The sequence below is a fragment of the Liolophura sinensis genome, chromosome 4, assembly GCF_032854445.1.
Source record: "Liolophura sinensis isolate JHLJ2023 chromosome 4, CUHK_Ljap_v2, whole genome shotgun sequence".
NCBI classification, from domain to species: Eukaryota; Metazoa; Mollusca; class Polyplacophora; order Chitonida; family Chitonidae; genus Liolophura; species Liolophura sinensis.
Genome location: NC_088298.1, coordinates 11,008,319 through 11,027,901, shown reverse-complemented (window position 1 = coordinate 11,027,901; position 19,583 = coordinate 11,008,319). Strand labels below are relative to the sequence as shown.

The 19,583-nt window shown below is 39.4% G+C and overlaps 1 protein-coding gene across 1 annotated transcript in view; it reads right to left on the bottom strand.

Moving 5' to 3' along the window:
- Positions 1-16,932, bottom strand: part of LOC135464413 (von Willebrand factor D and EGF domain-containing protein-like) — a 41,265-nt gene extending 24,333 nt beyond the window's left edge. The window contains exons 1-10 of the mRNA XM_064741840.1: positions 16,444-16,932; positions 7,401-7,567; positions 6,438-6,663; positions 5,705-5,812; positions 4,835-5,064; positions 3,872-3,955; positions 2,781-2,907; positions 2,241-2,452; positions 1,802-1,875; positions 78-141 (exon numbers count right to left, since the gene is read on the bottom strand). Coding sequence (XP_064597910.1) covers positions 78-141; positions 1,802-1,875; positions 2,241-2,452; positions 2,781-2,907; positions 3,872-3,955; positions 4,835-5,064; positions 5,705-5,812; positions 6,438-6,663; positions 7,401-7,567; positions 16,444-16,528 — 1,377 coding nt within the window. The 5' untranslated portion in view covers positions 16,529-16,932. The remainder of the gene's footprint in view (positions 1-77; positions 142-1,801; positions 1,876-2,240; positions 2,453-2,780; positions 2,908-3,871; positions 3,956-4,834; positions 5,065-5,704; positions 5,813-6,437; positions 6,664-7,400; positions 7,568-16,443) is intronic.
- Between the last annotated feature and the right edge of the window lie 2,651 nt (positions 16,933-19,583).

Below are 19,583 nucleotides of genomic sequence, written 5' to 3'. Positions count from 1 at the left end.
ACCGTCAAACACTGTATTTTCTGTATTTCGAAGACAGTTATGTATATATTATATGGAAGTTAAAAACGATAACTCACCTCAAAATCGCCCGATTTGTCTTTATACATTACAAATGTTCCTCTTCTGTATAAATCGTACTTTCTATAACAGATAGTTTCATTTTAGTTACACAAATTATAAAATTTATACGTGTATTTTTTGAAATAATAAATTTTATTCAGGAAGAGCTCAATCCACCATAGTTATCTGCAGCCAGACACAACTACACTCGTTGCTGGTTTCGCCGAGGCTTTAACTCAGTAAGCTTGCCGGGTACCTGTCTAAGGGCGGTAGTAGGTGCCATAGAATTTGCTTTCCTCCATCAATAAAGCTGATTGCTGTCGTACAATGGAAACATTGTTGAGTTAAACATCAACAATAAGCAAATAATGGAGGAGCAGAAGTGTCAGCCACGTGTACACGAGAGCTAAAACGCGACTCAAGTGGACTAGTCGGACAGGTTTGGTCCCGGTCGCAGATGGCCGTACGACTTCAAGATTGAACTGCATAAAGGTAAGGCTTGGATGCAGCTAAGGGCTACATTTTTTTCGGATTCCTAAAGCTCGCCATACACGGGAGGTTAGGATCCAACTGAACTCAACTCAACTCAACTGTTGCGTCAGGTCCTAGATTCTCCTGTATTCGAAACAGCGACGCGACTCAACATAGCCTATTACAGTCGTTACGTGTATCCCAGTCAATCAAGTAGCATGGCCATCAGCGTTTGGGACCATCTCCAAATGACCAGGTGAACTGAGTCGTGTCCCGAACTCTCTTGTATATCTGTGGTTGTCATTTTGATCAATTTAAACAGTGATTCTCCACAGTCATGTCCAACTGAAGACTGAGGCGCATAAAGGGTTAGGACGTAAATAAACTTACGTGGACGCAGTATAGCAGTTCTGACAATGTCAATAAACTATGATTGTTATCGGTATTTCGCATATACACCAGCGCTTGTGACCTGGCGCAACCATAGGGGTCAGTTGACTTGGGTCTTAAGTTCCCGTATATGCCGAGCTTTGAAACTGCCTATGACAACAATGCGGTCGATGTGAGTGTCCAACTCATGCTGTCTTCCTCTCCGGCGTACATGGGAAGGTACGGAACTCACGGATGGTCGTGGGTTTCCCCCAGGGCTCTGTGCGGCTTCCTGCCACCATAATGCTGGCCGCCGTGGCATAAGTGAAATATACTTATGTACGGCGTAAAATATCAATTAAACAAATAAAACGACCTGTGATTTGGTTGTGGACACATTCTTGGTACGTACGTTTATGTTAACATAAAATGCATAAATGTGGGAAAACATTTACACAGTTCATTTGACAAGGGGACATACATGTGTACAGGTCATCGATATTTTGACCAGCTCTGTCCGCTTTCCTCCCACCATAATACTGGCTGCCGTCCCAGAAGTGAAATATTCTTGAGAGCGTCGTAAAACACCAATCATATTGTGGACATTTACTGTCGTTGATAACAAATCTGTCATATTATTTATTTCTTAATGCCAGTGATGATAATTTAGGCGCTAAAATGCACTCCTCCAGTCGGTAATTCTTACATCAAGTACATAAATACAGTTGCATGCCAGGTGCAAGAACACTTCGTGAAAGTCAGTACAATATAATAAATATTAGGGAATAGAGAATCAGTGAAATACGAATTGGGAACTTTCTTTTCAACAGTTCATCCAGAATTCTGACCATTGCAAACTGTGTCATGGATAAAGCGAAAAACTGGAAGTAATCATTCTCACCTCCTGTCAAAGGTCAGCACGTGGGGGTCCGTGAAGGAGTAACATTCCGCTGTAGGGACGTTTCTCACTCGGAGCTGTGAGATAATTCAAATTATTGCGTAATAGATTTTTGCTCATTGGATACATGCATGATAAATTATGATGAAGTAGAATACAGTAAACATTAAAATCACGAAAATATATCATCCGCCCTTCACAATGAATTCCTTCTCAGCGCAAACAATATACAAAGTGATTACATATATAAAGGAAGCAATAAAAATGAGTCGTTGTTATCACTGAGAAATGTGAACTAGTCATAACTTTAACAACGATCATAAGCAAAGTTTCACATCAGAAGACAGAACGTAACACTCATCGGCTGCGATTAGATCAATTCTGACAACAACAAACTCCGAGAAAGTTAGTATTGTAACGTGATTCTAAATCTGACACTCACCTTTACGTCTTGGATTTTGTAGCCATTCCACATCCACATCGACAACGATTCTATCATCCCTCCAAGAGCCACTGTTCTCGCAAAGTTGTTTGTAAAATCTTGACCTGGTTTTATGCGGAGAATGACGTGCCCACAATCCGTTCCGTTGCAAAGCGCAGGTCGGAATGTTAGTTCACACTCTGATAACGTCACCGGGGCGTCGTTTGGGCCAGCTGAAAATCAGGTGATGCTAGTGTGATTTCAATTTCAAATATGAACGTGGTGAAAATCAAAAAAGATATTTTGTCTTTAAAGCGTTTTTCTTTGGACTGAAGGAAACATGGTCACTCTTTATGATTCATATTATCAAATAAGTCTGTATTTGTATGTAGGAAAATAACTCGCTGACATTACCTCTTATGGAGGACTCTGTTATATGTTATATAACTGTTAACGAATGGACAACTCGAGCTGTCAAATATTTTGACAACTTTATCAAAGATGTAAGCCAACGCGTATCAGGAACCAATGGCGGTAGCTACGGCATCATGCTGTACATACCTTTGTTTTCAATGTACAGCGTCATGTGACAGTGCTTCCTGAGACGGTCACAGATGACAGGCACGGTTGTGGTGAATTTGACAATGTTAACTCTGTCTTCGTCTATCCAGCTGTTGTCCGCAGGGCCCTGTCATAGTGGACAAGGTTATTAATACTTAAGAGACTGCTTCAGTTAGTCTAGAGCCATGACCTGTCATGTACTTGAGGCTGCTTCAGCTAGCCCAGAGTCATGACTTGCCATGTACTGAATAGGCGGCTTCATTTAATCCGGAGTCATGACTTGTCATGTACTAAAGAGGGTGCTTCAGTTAGTGCAGAGTCATGACTTGTCATGTACTAAAGAGGCGGCTTCATTTAGTCCGGAGTCATGACTTGTCATGTACTTAACAGACTGCTTCATTTAGTCCAGAGTCATGATTTGTCATGTGCTAAAGAGGCTGCTTCATTTAGTTCAGAGTCATAACTTGTCATGTACTTAAGATTTGATTAGGATTTAACGCTGTACTTTTATTCTTCACTTACATTACTTCGCTAAGGTCCATTATTGGAAGTGCCAGAGTAAACCGCTTCTCTTCCCCATGTACATAAACCTCATGGCTTAAGTCACCGTTAACAGCGAGATAATGGGTTGAGTGAGTGCTTGGGGTTTAACGTCGTACTTAACAATTTTTCAGTCATATGACGACGAAGGTACCCTTGGAGTGCATGTAATGTGCCTCCTTCGTTGCAGGACGGATTTCCACCGCTCTTTTATTTAGTGCTGCTTCACTGACACGCCTGACCGAAGGTATGTAAGCGGCCCCGCCCGAGCCATTATTTATACTGATAAGGGTCAAGCAGTTGTTTCACTATCCCCTTCATGCGGAACGCTGTATGCTTACAACAAAAGTCATCTAAATCCGTGCAGAACTCTTCCCGTAAAGTTGCTGTCATGCACGCAAACAGACAGACAGACAAATCGCTAGCTAACACATAACCTGTCAGATGGAGATAATAAATAAATAACATGTGGCGAACGACGTAATTGCCTCTCAAATAACGCCTTTACTTCAAAGTAAAAGTTAACAGCCAGACTGTATGAGTACTCGTACCTTGATACCCATGAAGTATTCAGGGCTGAAGAGTTTCCCTCCACTGTCGCCGCTCAAGGACGTGGGCTCGATAGCACAGACGATCTAAAAAGACAAGTTATGTGAACGTTGTACACAGTATAGATGCACTTCAGATTTACACGTAAATATATTCTTAGATCACTGCTTGCTTCAGGCAGCGTGATGCCTCGTTGGCAAGTCTGACATTTCCTTGCTATTTCTGAGGTGAACTGCTCTCCTAGACTGTATTTGCAAGTCATGCTGTATTCTTGGATGACTTCAACTGTTTTTTTCTAGAAGAGAGGCATTGCAAAAAAGCAAACTGCTTTATTTCTCAGGACAATTATCTCGGCTTGAGAACTTCATCAAGCAAGATCAAGTATCCACAGCTTAAACACCTTCTTCGACAGTGAAGTAGTGTCATCTCTTTCTAAACCATTATCCGGTACACGTATTGAAGTAGTGTTATCTCTTTCTAAACCATTATCCGGTACACGTACTGAAGTAGTGTCATTTCTTTCTAAACTATTATCCGGTACACGTACTGAAGTAGTGTTATCTCTTTCTAAACCATTATCCGGTACACGTACTGAAGTAGTGTTATTTCTTTCTAACCATTATCCGGTACACGTACTCATGAAGTCTGTAGAATTACTATAAGTCCTTATTTTGAACGACTTGAAAACTATCTTTTCATTATTCCATTACAAAATTAGAAATAAAATGACAATCTTTTGGAGTCTGGAATATACAAATAAAAAACAAAACTAACGTTACGGTACTACAATAAAGATCAAACATTACACTTTCTGCATATTCATGCAGTAAAAATTCCAGTGATTAAATAGCCATATAATACTGTAAATTAAAAGCCCTAATAGCGACTCCCTCATAACGATAATACCGTTCTCTTACAACACTTTGTAAATGATATCTACCAACACGAAAACAAAGGCTTCCCACCGTTTGTCCGATGCTGATGACGTCTCCAATTTCCAGTAAGCTAAGAGGGAAACCCTCGTCTTCTTCCCGCACGACATTTAATCTGTCCGATGTCTTGGTGTACCAGTAGATCTTGTATCGTCCCCCTTCTGTGATGACGCTGGCAGAACAGTTCATGTACACAGATCCACGAGTGGCCGCAGGCCTTAAGGTCGGTAAGTCGATTGTGGCTATAGCCGTCTCGTCAACGGCTGGTTTAAAAAAATGGTTTTACGAATCAGCGGATTTTGTTCCCGTAAACCAATATGCTAATAACATGATTTTTTTTTTTTTGGATTGGTGTTTTACGCCGTACTCAAGAATATTTCACTTATACGACGGCGGCCAGCATTATGGTGGGTGGAAACCGGGCAGAGCCCGGGGGAAACCCACCACCATCCGCAGGTTGCTGGCAGACCTTCCCACGTACGGCCGGAGACTAATAACATGCATGGAGCTATTATAGTGTCACTGTAATATCATTTTCCTGCAACACGTAAGATAAGACAACATGTAAGACAAGACAACACGTAAGATAAGACAACATGTAAGACAAGACAACACGTAAGATAAGACAACGTGTAAGACAAGACAACACGTAAAATAAGACAACGTGTAAGACAAGACAACATGTAAGATAAGACAACGTGTAAGATACGCCAATATATTGATTGTGTTTGATGCATTTGTCGCTATACGCTTTTTCCAACTTGACAACCAAAGTGAGAATAAACATTATATAATGAGGTGAACAGTAAAGTAAGATATCAGTAAAGTATTCATGCACTGACCTGACTGTCTTTACTTTATAAGAGTTCGTTTCCCCATAAGGACTAGGTAGGCCAGGCTTACCTTGTGTGGATTCTATCGTCCGACAGGCGCCAGTCTCTGTGTCAAACACTTCACCCGGATTACAATCTGGGCTTGATACACGTGTGGATTTCTGACTGCTTCCAATTTCTGAAACACAACAGCAGATTGTTCTTATTTCATTTTTTTTTCGAATTTCGACCAGAAATAAACAATGGTTTCTTTTAGAACAACGTCGAATTATTTTATAAAAACTGAACAAAAGGACTAGATATAACAAAATTCTATATTTCTATAAATATTCCTCGATAATAAACAAACCATAACGGTATCAGTTATCACATCACTCACTTTGGTCTGCCTTACTACAGGTAAAAATCCACTTAAGTTGCTTCAAAGAATAACACACGTAAAACTGAAGTTTACATCAAAAGAACGGCCATCAAAAGTGACCTAAAACGTAGTTTATTTTAGGACTTATATTTCCAGGAATTATTGTATGTGACCTAAAAGCCTCTAAAATAGTGGATTATACGGTGGTATCTCGTGACAATGTGAACTTAAGCGAGTTAACTCCACTTTTGGTGCGTGGAACAAGTTGGTCTTAAGTATTTTAAATGCTTGTAACTCATCTCAAAAAATCTGAAAAATAAAACAAACTCTTTTTTTTCAGGCCTTTCTTTTGAAGAAAAACTTTATTATATATATTTACGTTGACTATTCTGCTCAAATTGTTTACCCAGGAAGTGTGCGTGTGTACATTTTTGATCATCACCTTTGGCACAGTACGCCATATCACACCCTGGGGGTGGTCTCAGCTTGTAAATGATAAATCCGCCACAGTTTTTCACCGTCACAGGTTTACTAAACAAGCAACATTCTGTTGAATCTCTCTTCCGCCAGGTGGCGCATGCTTTACCCATACGCTCTTTGCCGATGTGCAGAGGACCCTTCTCATTCAAGGATAACCACAAAGGAGCCAAAGTACCACAGTGCTCAACCTGGATGTTAAAAATTCATAAGAAAATAATAGTAATAATTTTATTATTTAATCTAATTTTATAGTATTTCGAGCTAATGTTTCAATGATAAGTTTTTTTTATCAACTTCAGTAAATGTCTACACGATTACCATTTCGCCGTGTGCGAAATGCTATTCTGAAGAAAAACAAAGAAACATGCAGTTAAATTATTTCCTTATGTTGCAAAAACATTTAAACAAAAACCTTATATTCGAGACCAGGATGTAAGCACCATTAGCATAGGGAACGGTTTGTGGTGAGCTGAAAGGGACAACTTGGAAGACATAATTCAAATGATTTACTTCTACATGAGTCTTATTTTCAATAAAGGCTAGTGCAAATATATTTTGATGAAACATTACTTTGGTGTATAATCGAAAGGGATGCTTATATTCCAAGGTCACTGCCGGTTCGATAGTATTTATTCGAATGGTGTTTTATGCCGTTCTCAAGAATGTTTCCCTTATACGACGGTCAGTATTATGATGGGAGGAAACCGGGCAAAACCCGAGGGAAACCGTCGACCATCCGCAGGTTGATGACAGACCTTGAGAGGAAGCCATGAGCTGGACTCACAGCAATCGCATTGGTGAGAGACTCGTGGGTCATTGCGCTCCGCAGGCACGTGAACCACCTCAGCCATGGAGAACCCCAGGTCCGATGTTCGTCCCTGCTAGCAAATAATCTGTTAATATAAATACATTTTATCTTCCTAACCTCAACGCATTCTGTCGGCATAATCGCATCTTTGCCACCCAGCCTCATTCTGAACCAGCCAGTCGGTATCGTGTTGTCACAATGGCTCCCATTGGCTGCTTCGATGGCGTTCTCCACGCTCCGCCACGTTTCGCTGAGAATCTTATGATTGGCGGGGAGACAGGGATCTGAAACGTTAAACTCGTTTACTCCATTGTTTCCAGCCAATAAAAGATGGCGTGTTAAAAAGTGAAAGGTGCTGGCGTTTTGTGCCACAGTGCATTTCTCTGTAGATAAACAGTCAGTAGCGTGGTAATTCAATCCAGGTGATGTAAAAAAAATACGGCATCGCCAATGCTTACGGCAATGCTTACAACAACCATTCTATCAAATATACACCATCATGCAAAGTTACAGCTGAAATGATTACACCTAATCCGATGGTAAGTCATTGCACTAAACCTACAGCTATAATACTTTAATATGTTCAGTGAATGTGATGTTGTAAAGTATTCACATTCAATTTCTCTGTTGTAAAATACAGCAAAATTTTGTTATACCTGTAGTATATAGAGTAGACATCGGTTCTTCTCTAAAAAAAAAACGGATCGTCGCTATACTAATCCTGGAAATGATCATTTTCTCCGCAGCTATTACTGTATATTTAATTGTGTTTTGTCACAGTCACTTCTCCTACCTATCAGCCTGGCTGCAAATGCGAACGAGCAATACTCTTGGGACTGGCGTAAAACTTTTTAAAATTTTAAATAAATACATAAATATGGAGACATTGGGCAAAAAGGTGCTCGACCAAGGGCGGTGATTCGCTAATACTGGTTTTCTCACCTTTATCTCCGTCATTAAAAAAAGATATGCTTGACTATAGCGCTAAATCCAACTAAAATAGATAAACACATTTATTAACACATACCAATGACAGCAAAACCACACAATCTGAGATTTTACGGCGAGGTAAATAACTGAGGATGTAGGTCTATATGTAAATAAATTCCACCTCTCCAAACTTTGTCAGCAAGATATCCATTCTTTAATTAAACGGTATAACTGGACTTACACATACTGATAAAACTTTAAAAAGTATCAAGTAAACTTTTTTTGTACTTATAATGAAATGTAATATACTGGGGAATTCCAAACCCAAAAGAAAACATTCTTTTTTTCGAAATCTTTAACTTTTCTCCAAAAACATAGTACAACGATATCGCTGTCACGAAATGTTTTCTTTGGAGTGCATTTTTTACACACTCCGGAGATTAAGTTTCTTTCTGTGGAAAGCAAAGAAGTATTTTCTTAAAGGCTGCACGATAAGGGAATTTAATCTGTAAGAAAACTGATCACTTTTCACTCTTTTCGTGCCAGAGGAGAGAACACATGCGTTACTGAGAGTTTCCTATTCGCAGTGAGGTTGTTATATTTGGCCATCGTTTTCGGGGGGAGGAAAACGTTATACATCCGACGCTCTCTGGAGCCATGCTAAGAAGGGCTCAAGTAGGCATATTTATTTATCTGATTTATGTTTTCCATCTTGCTCAAAAATATTTCACTTGTACGATGATGGCCAGCATATGGTGGAGGGAAATCAGACATAGCCCGGACATACATCGGGATTAAATATCATTAAGCTTCATCGGTATTAACAAACAAAAGTCAAAAATTTACTTTCTAAAAAAGCAACGCCAGGACATGGATTAAATTAGGTCTTCAAACGCTACACTCAGGGTCTTAAGAGGACGTTATATTTGAACTTTGAACTCTTTAGGGTCGTGGGTTTCCACCGGGCTTTGCCCGGTTTCCTCTCACTATTATGCTGGCCACCATCGTATAAGTGAAATATTCTTGAGTACGGCGTAAAACACAAATCAAACAAGATCTCCTTAAGCCTTCTCTGAAGTGAAGAATTCTTAAACATGGTATTAAACAACAGTTCAGTAAACAGATAAATAAGTCTGCTCTAGAATCGAAACAAAATGTATACGTCTGTCTACCTCTGCTTGGGAAAAGGCGGTCTAGTTTCGTAGGCTTTGATAATACACTTAGTACATGATTTGTTTTCATATCTGAAATAGCAGGTAGAGATAGAATTACCATCTGATCTTTGTTCTGTAATATGTTACATGCGCTAGTGGAACATAGTCTGCGTGATTGACGGGTACGAAACAGAATATCCGTCTGTCAGTTCATTAAGCGGCTGCTAAATCATGCTGTACCAAGTTTAAACAACGGTTTTATATTTGTGCCGTGCAAAAATAAACATTGCAACCGGGTGCCGAATTACGTGTTAGCCTTATAGCGGAGAAGCACATGTGTAAATCGGTGGTTAAATAAATCGTCTGATTACCCAGATGTATTAATACACTAGTCTGGAATTTTATGACGCAGGGCTATTCCCACCTTTCAGCGGATATTAGTTTATTTAATGTAATATGTTACATAATGTTATATGCGACAAGTTTTAAATGACACCATATGCCCGTATCTACATATGACGTATGTGAACTGACACCCTGTCCTTTGTATTTTCGATTTGTCACGTGCATAATTTGTCCCGCAAGATTGAAATTTTTAACGTGTTTTTCTCTGTATGAAGTACATGGCCTTTGCACAGTGTAATGCCTTATCACGTGCTGAACACACTTTGCAAGCAGTCAGATCAAGACAGTGTCTATAGCTAAAAGGATATTTATGCTTATATATTTATTATCTCTGACTGAATATGATATTTTGTTTGGATTTGACTTGACTGATTGATTTGATTGGTGATTAACGCCGCACCGGGTGTTCCAGTTCTAGGTAGAAGAAATCAGATTCCCAAGTATATATCTTGTATAATATTCTTTTGACGTGCCTGATTACTGTTTGAAACCATTTTTTATTAGTCTGCCTTGGACATGTGATATAGCAAAAATGCGTTATCGCCTGTATACTTCAAATATATGAAACTTATGCTTTTCTATTTAATGGAACATGTACTAGTACGTCTGTGAAATTAATCATCTTGTAAACCAACGTTATCGACTATAATATCTTACCATGACCAGACTGGTTGTTTATTTCGTGCTTAATGAAACATAAGATATGCTTTTACTTGCACACAGTAATGAGATGAGTAGATTTTACTCTCTTATACAGTGGTCTCTAAGGGGTTAGCGTATTAGCGTAATGAATTAGGAGCCTTCGCCGATGCTGGCGCTGTGTGTCCAGCTCATGTCGGCGTAAGTGGGAAGGTCAGCAAGCAAGCTGAGAATTTCTCCCGGCTCGGCAAGGTAAGGGCCTGTAAGGCACATAACAGTTATATCTTTAGTTCACATTTCATTTGGACATCATGCCTAGAATGTCGGCGGTCTTCCTACATCGTTGAAAACTGATGCTCTCTTACATGTTTCAACTTTATTGGATATTTACACAATTCATTCTTACATATTCCAGTGGAAACTGATGGTTTAAGTTATTTTTTGGCAATCCTTCGTGTGGTTAACGGCATGGAACGTCCCTTCATGGTCTACGAGTGATTATTAGAATATAGGAGTTGACGTTTAGATTAACTCATCGGCGCAGAAAAGTTATCTGTGAAAGCTGTCACCCTAATCCAGGCATGTTTTCTGACATATAGGCGGTATGGTTGCCAGACTGGCAGACACTGTGTGGTAGGAGACTTGTAATCATTTAGTAAATGCATACGTTATAATCTTAGGATCACCGCGCTATTTCGTCTAGTCGGGGCGAGAAACACCGACGTGAGCTGGGTGAGAAGAGGAAGCGCCGGGGAGAGGGGGTGGGGGAGAGGGGGTGGGGGAGAGAGGGTCGGGTAGAGGTGGATGGGAAAGGGTGAAGAAGTTAGATGTATGCGTGGGCACATTCTCAAGCGGGCATGCTTCCTCCAAGATTAACAGAAACACGTGTTAAACGTTCTTGAATGGCTTAATGAAAACTTCTCAGTAGATCGAAAATGGCGTGTTCGTACAAACAGGGATTCTGTACACTATTTCCATCTAAATATAACGCAGCTTGCTCTATAACTATAAAAAGAAAAATCTCTGCCCAAAGTTTTATGATCAGACCTGTAATTGTTGGCAGTAAAAGTACATTTAAACTAAAAAAAAATACACACGTATCATGTGCTGTTCCACCTAGTACTAGGAATGTAGACAAAACATTGTATTTCTTTGAAGTGGCATAAAAATAAAGCTAAACTGTTAAAACGTCAGGTTATTCTAAAGGTCGATCAGTTCATTTATAACTTGAGGAATTCACTTATAACTTGAGGCATTCGTTTATAACTTGAGGAATTCATTTATAACTTGAGGCATTCGTTTATAACTTGAGGCATTCGTTTATAACTTGAGGAATTCATTTATAACTTGAGGCATTCGTTTATAACTTGAGGCATTCATTTATAACTTGAGGAATTCGTTTATAACTTGAGGAATTCATTTATAACTTGAGGCATTCATTTATAACTTGAGGAATTCGTTTATAACTTGAGGAATTCATTTATAACTTGAGGCATTCATTTATAACTTGAGGAATTCGTTTATAACTTGAGGAATTCATTTATAACTTGAGGAATTCATTTATATCTTGAGGAATTCGTTTATAACTTGAGGCATTCATTTATAACTTGAGGAATTCATTTATAACTTGAGGAATTCATTTATAACTTGAGGAATTCGTTTATAACTTGAGGAATTCATTTATAACTTGAGGAATTCGTTTATAACTTGAGGAATTCGTTTATAAATTGAGGAATATGATCAATTAGTATGGCATGAACACAGTGAAAACATATACACCTGAATATAAATTGTACTGGTACATACTCCTCTCCGAGTAATGTATAAGTTCAGGCAAGGTACCAGTCTGTTATCGTAACCACATAAAAGGATGTTTATATTGAAACCATATGTTGGTTACATAAGGTCACGCTTTTTACATATTTAGGTTCGCCTACTTATGTGACCGCAATTCGTTTTTTCTGTCTTCATTTTCCCCCAAAAGATTTCGTGTTGGAAAGAAAATGAAACTTGAGCGGTGCACAGGAAAGGAGGACCCCTACGCTGTGATAAAGTAAAAAGTGTCTTCAGCGACAGATGGGTGATTCGTGTTAGATATCATGATGAAGGTTGTGACGTCATGATGGTTTGTAATAAACCGTAGGAAATACTTGTTTTCCCTTTTCAAGCTATCATGTACACATGTCGCTCATTATCAACTTCATGGAGTATTTAGAGCTCTCAAGAACCTATTTCAAGCCAGTTGCCTGCTTGATGTTTGAGGGTGGGATATTTATATGTCTGTTTGTTAATGCTGGTAACATTTTTTTTTACAAGTGATGGGTACTGAACACAAGATGGTGGTCTAGATTATAAAAACCGAAAGATTTGTGGTTTAGATCTCCTACACATGAAACCATCCTAGGTGGCGCTTTTTCGAACAAACCGAATGGGCAAGGAAAATGGTGAGATATTGCATTGAACACCACGGTTTGTGTGGTACTGAGAAAACAGTCGTGTATACTCAATGAACTCTCACAGTAGCTTGGTGGAATTAAGAGTTCACTAATATTCTCTGATTAAAAAATAAAACAAAATGAAAACCTTTGATATGGACCATGCCACCAAACGATTCTAGTTGCTGCTCTTTAGTACAAACCGAAGGAGCACAAGGTAACTGGTATTCATACTCTATTCCATGGAATGATTTGCGGCAAGCGAATAAGAGGTGTTTTAGGGATTCTAATCAACAATGGTCAATTCATAGAGAACTGTTGCCAGAATTAATACGGTGGTTTGTTCATAAAGGTCCTTGATATATGCCACTTAGAAAACAGTAGTTCATACTCTATGAACTCTTACAGTAGCTTGGCGGATTTGGTAGTTCCTGAATATTCTCTGCAAGAGTGGAAAACCTGACAAAAGTATGACATAATGAAGATACAGTCTGAGAAGATTCAAAAATCAAAGAGAAAAAAATACTCTCAACTAAAGATTTTGTCGGCGAAAGAACCAGGACTTACACGCAGTCGCCAATGCTGCATGGAGGAGATGTGGCGTTGTAACTACATTCCTGACCCGGTTATGTTTTCTTAGCATTATTTATGGGTTGTTAACATTACTTTTAAACCCAGTACATCCGCTCGTTTCGTTACATAGTTAGCCGCTGTAATAACACAATGTTTAACTTTGAGTTCCCCTGTGGGGGGTTCGAAATGGGAAGTAAACAGGATATGGTAAACAGAACGACGCATGACGCATGGTTGTTAGCTTTCGTGCCTCATATTCAATCAGTGTAAAAGACTATACAGCTCAAAACGATAAGCCTATACAGAACAAAACAAGAGTAGCGACGACAGTGTGCAATTTGGCAAACGATCAAACGAAACCTTCAAATACGGCCTCTTACGTTCTTCCTATTATTATTGTTAAAAATCGATGACTACATGTACTTTTCATTTGAATGAAATAGTCGTTATTTTATGAACATGGTTTCACACGGCTGTGTTGCGCTTGGGCCTTACAATATGATACAACTGTCCTTTAGGTTTAATATTACTGCAGTAGACCCATGTGTTGTGTTGTCACATAAAATAACGTGTTGTATTTGTCGCATGAAATAATGTGTGGTGTTTGCCACATAAAATAATGTGTTGTATTTGTCACATAAAATAATGTGTTGTGTTTGTCACATAAAACAATGTGTTGTGTTTGTCACATAAAATAATGTGTTATGTTTGTCACATAAAACAATGTGTTGTGTTTGTCATATTAAATAATGTGTTGTATTTGTCACATAAAATAACGTGTTGTGTTTGTCACATAAAATAATGTGTTGTATGTGTAACGCTGCAATATTATGTGTCCTATATCCTGCCGCTGAAGAAAAAAAATTCCGGTGCCTCCTCTTACGATCATTATAATGCTGGTTTCAGCATTTCTCCCGGACGCTGCCCGGTTTCCTCTCACCATAATGCTGGCGGCCGTGGTATAAGTGAAATATTCTATTAGATCTATAAAATCATTCATCCAAAATGACAGACAACTAATTTAGATTTTAAAAATACATTAATCGGTGCATTTTTCAGAATTTTGTGAATAATTCATCTTAATCATTTTACTTCCATCAAACTAGCTTAACATTCGAAATATCACGGGTCCAAATATGGTACACATATGTGTATTAGCTGAAAGGACGCAGACACCTACATGTACATGGGAATGGAGAGTTCCAGCTCTAATACACTGCAATTAAAACACAGCATCCGTTTTAATTTATGCTACTTTAATCAGCCATAGAGCTAGGGGAGTATGAGTTGTTAATCTTTAAGCGTTTGCATGACCAGTTAGAATGAAAAGCCTAAGTCAGAGGCCGGATTCCACACGTTGTGTCTGACTATATATACCGACTATATCAGACTCCCAGATTCCACACGTTGAGTCTGACTACACATGCCGACTATATCAGGCTTTCGGGTTCCGCACGTTATGTCTGACTATATATGCCGACTATATCAGGCTCCCGGATTTCACACGTTGTGTCTGACTGTACATGCCGACTATATCAGACTTCCGGATTCCATACGTTGTGTCTGACTATATATGCCGACTATATCAGACTCCCGGATTCCACACGTTATGTCTGACTATATATGCCGACTATATCAGGCTCCCGGGTTTCACACGTTGTGTCTGACTATATGTGCCGATTATATCAGGCTTCCGGATTCCACACGCTGTGTCTGACTATATATGCAGACTATATCAGGGTCCCGGATTCCACACGTTGTGTCTGACTATATATGCCGACTATATTGGGATTCCGGATTCCACACGTTGTGTCTGACTATATATGCCGACTATATCAGGCTCTACATCAGCTCTGAGTTTTCCGTCCTATCCAACACAGATAAAATTCTGATATATTTTAACTAGGTGCAGTCTAACAATGTAGACATTAATAGTGTATCAACAACCTAAAATGTCGGTGTGGCAGTTTTACCAAATCAGTGCTCCTTCACTCTTCAGTTCGGAGGCAAATCTTGGACTCAGTTGCCTGAATTGCACATGTGTAACGTAACACTCTCTTTCTAATGGGACTTTTCGGCTGGTTTACTCACACCCCACTGGCGTTGCCTTTGTACGTGTACAAAAACTCTCATGCTGTAAGCGACATGTACAAGAATACGCACGTACGATTTATTTATTTATTTGATTGGTGTTTTACGCCGTACTCAAGAATATTTCACTTATGCAACGGCGGTCAGCATTATGGTGAGAGGAAACCGGGCAGAGCACGGGGGAAACCCACGACCATCCGCAGGTTGCTGGCTGACCTTCTCACGTACGGTAGGAGAGGAAGCCAGCATGAGCTGGACTTGAACTCACAGCGACCCCATTGGTGAGAGGCTCCTGAGTCATTACGCTGCGCTAGCGCGCTAACCAACTGAGCCACGGAGGCCCTTCGCACGTACGACTTTCGGTGACTATGTTTTCCACATGGCTTTACAGCAATGTGGTACGCATTACGCGCTGCATTATCTCAATTAACTTTGACACTACAATGTTCCAGCTGAGTATGACTTACAAAACTTCGGGGTTCTGTCTCAATGCTAAACCGCTCCCATATCGCGCACATTAATTACGCGGTGGGTTCTATGACTGGGTGGGACAATACAGTGTTACATTTCATGCGCTTTAGGGACCCGTAAACACATCTGGTTAATGGGCCACAGAAATGTTAAAAAGTCGCAACAAATGAAAGCTAAGACAGCCACACAAATTTACAAAAGACTAACTAAATTCAGTTTTCATGTGAAGATCACAGTAAACAATAAATATATTCGTACATAGTTTAGGTGGTTTTTCCTAGGGCAATTCCAAGTTTACTGAGGGCTGAATACGAAAAGTAGCCTATAAATTACCAGATCAAACGTCACACTCATAAATCACATACATTGCGTTTCATGACTTTTTTTTTTGTTATTTTTGATTTATTAGAAATGAAATAGTAAAAAAAAAGTTATTCTTGATCATAAGTAACTCATACCTACCCACAGTTTCAGCGGACCCATAATAAAGGAATGGCATCAGCAGATATAATGGAATGTAGCACACTTTCGTCAAATACTGTAACATCTTCGGTACACAATGTGTGCCTTAATCTTGTCTCTTGCTAAATCCAGTCATATAACAGTGTTTTCTTATGCTATAGCATAGCACACATATTGTAACGACCATATATTCAAAGGCAATTCGCCCTATCCACTTTCACAAGCCCTCCGCAGTTTTCTTGACGGAAGAGTCGCCCGCAACAACTTTCATACAGCACTGCCTTTGGTCCAAATTAGATCATGTAAAGAGAGAAGTTCTTTTTCGTCTTGAACGCTGTTATTTTTTTCCGCCGACTCTCTCCCCCGCTCGATGAAGAACAGCGGCGCAGATACGCTTAATTCTCTCTCATTCAGACACTTATCGTCTGCGGAAACGAGGACTTAAATATCGTCTGCTTCAGTCAATTTCTAGCAGGTGGTGCACGTGCTCTGCGGCTGGTTATTCTCATCTCGCATGATCCAGTCATCGCCAGCGCAAACCATGTGTTAAATGGAGGCCATTTTATTCTAAACGATCGGGCAAACGCGGTGTTACAACACGCCATGATAACCCTTACACGTGTATCTGTCCGTTATTAGCCTAAAGGACGTGCGATGATGTTGCAAGATCTAATGTGTTATTGTAATACGATGTGGTCACAAAAATTTGTCTGTGCCTAAAGAGAAAAACACAGGCCTTTCACAAGAAAGACTTTTAAGGCAGCTTAAAGTGATACAGGTTCAGGTCGAGCGAGGAATATTACCATAGGCCTAAGCTGGAATATTTTTCTCTTAGTATAATACTAAGAAAACACACAGTACTGGCAGAACATGTGGTTGAGGTTGAGGCACAGCTGTTTGTACGTATAAAAAAAGTGGGACGCGTAACTTGATGCATTGTTCAACCGCATTCTGTTAGCCTCTGATTTCTTTTTAATTTGACGTGTGGTATGGCACGTCAGTGAACTTATCCGATCTAAACGATAAATAGTCCAGAGGGGATAAAATATTTCATACTGGCTCAGAGTGAGAGGTAACACAGCTGTGTGTGGTAAAACATAGGCAATAAAAATCGTGACGAGTGTGCCATAGCTGGATTTGAACACAAGAACAAGTGACTCCCGTTTTTTATGATTTCTTGTATAGAGGAACAAGTACGACGTTAATGATTTTACAAGATAACTTTGTAGTCTTCACCACGGATAAAGTGCATGCGGTAACCAGGGAAAAAGGAGTGAACCTGTGTTTCATAGATAATGGAGTGGTAATTCCGTTTATTCCGGAATTGTAGTTCCTTTACCACAGCAGAGCTTTCCGGACAAAGCAACGTCCTATCTACAAATATACCACTAGCTCAGGTCCTGTAATAAAATGAAGAGGCAAATAACGAGCGGTTTGATAAATGTATTTATTTACACATGTATTTACTGGGAATTTAGAAAAGACTACAGTAGAGAGAGTAAAACCAGGGCCTGCAACGACAGCGTGATAGATTGCAAATTATGGAAGAAAAGCACCCCGCTTATCAATTTATCACAGTAAGGGTTTCATCCTAACTGTTCATGTAAACCCAACAACCGACAAATCACACGACAATGGTCAAACGCCATCGATAAAGCAGAATTATGTAAAAAAAAAAAATAAAAAAAATAAAAAAAAAACAGTGATGTTATATATAATGTATTAGACGGCTATCGAGTTATCTGAATGGTAACTAGAATTGCTGACTTGTACAACGGCAGTCGAGAAAGGGGCAAGGTGCCTGAACGTACATACGACGGCGGTCAGCAGTTATTTATCATAGTGGGACCCTTGGCCGAGATAAATTCACGAGCATCAACGAGTTGTTGGCAGACTTTCCCACATTCGACTGGATGAAATGAAATACACACATGTTCTAAATTGACAATGGCCGTACGTGAGAAGGCCTGGCAGCAACCTGGTCCTGGGTTTCCCCACTCAGGGCTCTGTCCGCTTTCCTCTGGCCATAATGCTGGTTGCAGTGGTATAAGTGAAATATTCTTGAGTACGGCTTAAACACCAATCAAATAAATAAATAAAATGACGATGCAGTAAAGTTACCAATGTCTATTCTATTCAAAACTGAATGCTTATATTGTTGGTGTGGGTACACGACTTCCGCCAGTCAGGCCATGTGTTTTATACACAAAGTATGTTGGCTACCTGAGAGATCACTGTATAAGCCAAAAACGTCGCAGTTGTAACTTTTCTGATTTCTGCACTTCAGCTTCGGGTGCAGTAGATCCAGGGTCAATCCTGGGTCAAGTCACACCTAAGACCTTAAAAGAGGAAGTTTTAACCTCCTCGCTTGGCGTTCAGCATGAAGGAGATAGTGCAACGACTGGTTGACCCGTATCAGTATAATGGCTTGGGTGGGGCAGCTTACTTGCCTTCGGTAAGGCGTCTCAGTGAAGCAGCACTAAGCGGTGGAAATCCGGCAAGCAATAATGGGGCACATTACATGCACTCTAAGGATTCCTTCGTCGTCATATGGTTGAAAAATGGCTAAATACGACGTTAAACCCCAAGCAGTCACTCACTCACTCACTCACTCACTCAATGATTTCTACAGACCATTTTGCCTCCAGTTAGTAGACATTCAAAGTCTCTAAAGGGTACTTCGGTGTGATCGCATGTATGCACAAATTACACATCAGCCGGACTTAAAAAGGTGGAGAAAACATAAAAATTATCTAAAGTTCAGATGAAAGAGTACGAAAAGTTAATCCTAAATGTGGTCTTCAATATGTTTTTCGATTTTTCTCTAAAGTGAAAAAGACTCCAGAAAATATTTTTGTATGGTGGGTAGTTGGGAAAACCTTTTGATATTTACAGTGATTGTGTGATAATGTTATAAATGAGGATGTAACACATGTTTAACAAATATATGTGCACTACAGTCTCGTCTTTTCATTTAATAATTGTGATCAACCAGGATTTTGATCATAATTATATTTAATATATTCATAAATATTATCATAATTACGATTAAATGCATCTGTTTGGATATAGATAACATATTTACTTTGAAACAAATTTATTAGACATGCAACACATCCTTATTGCAAAGACGATATATA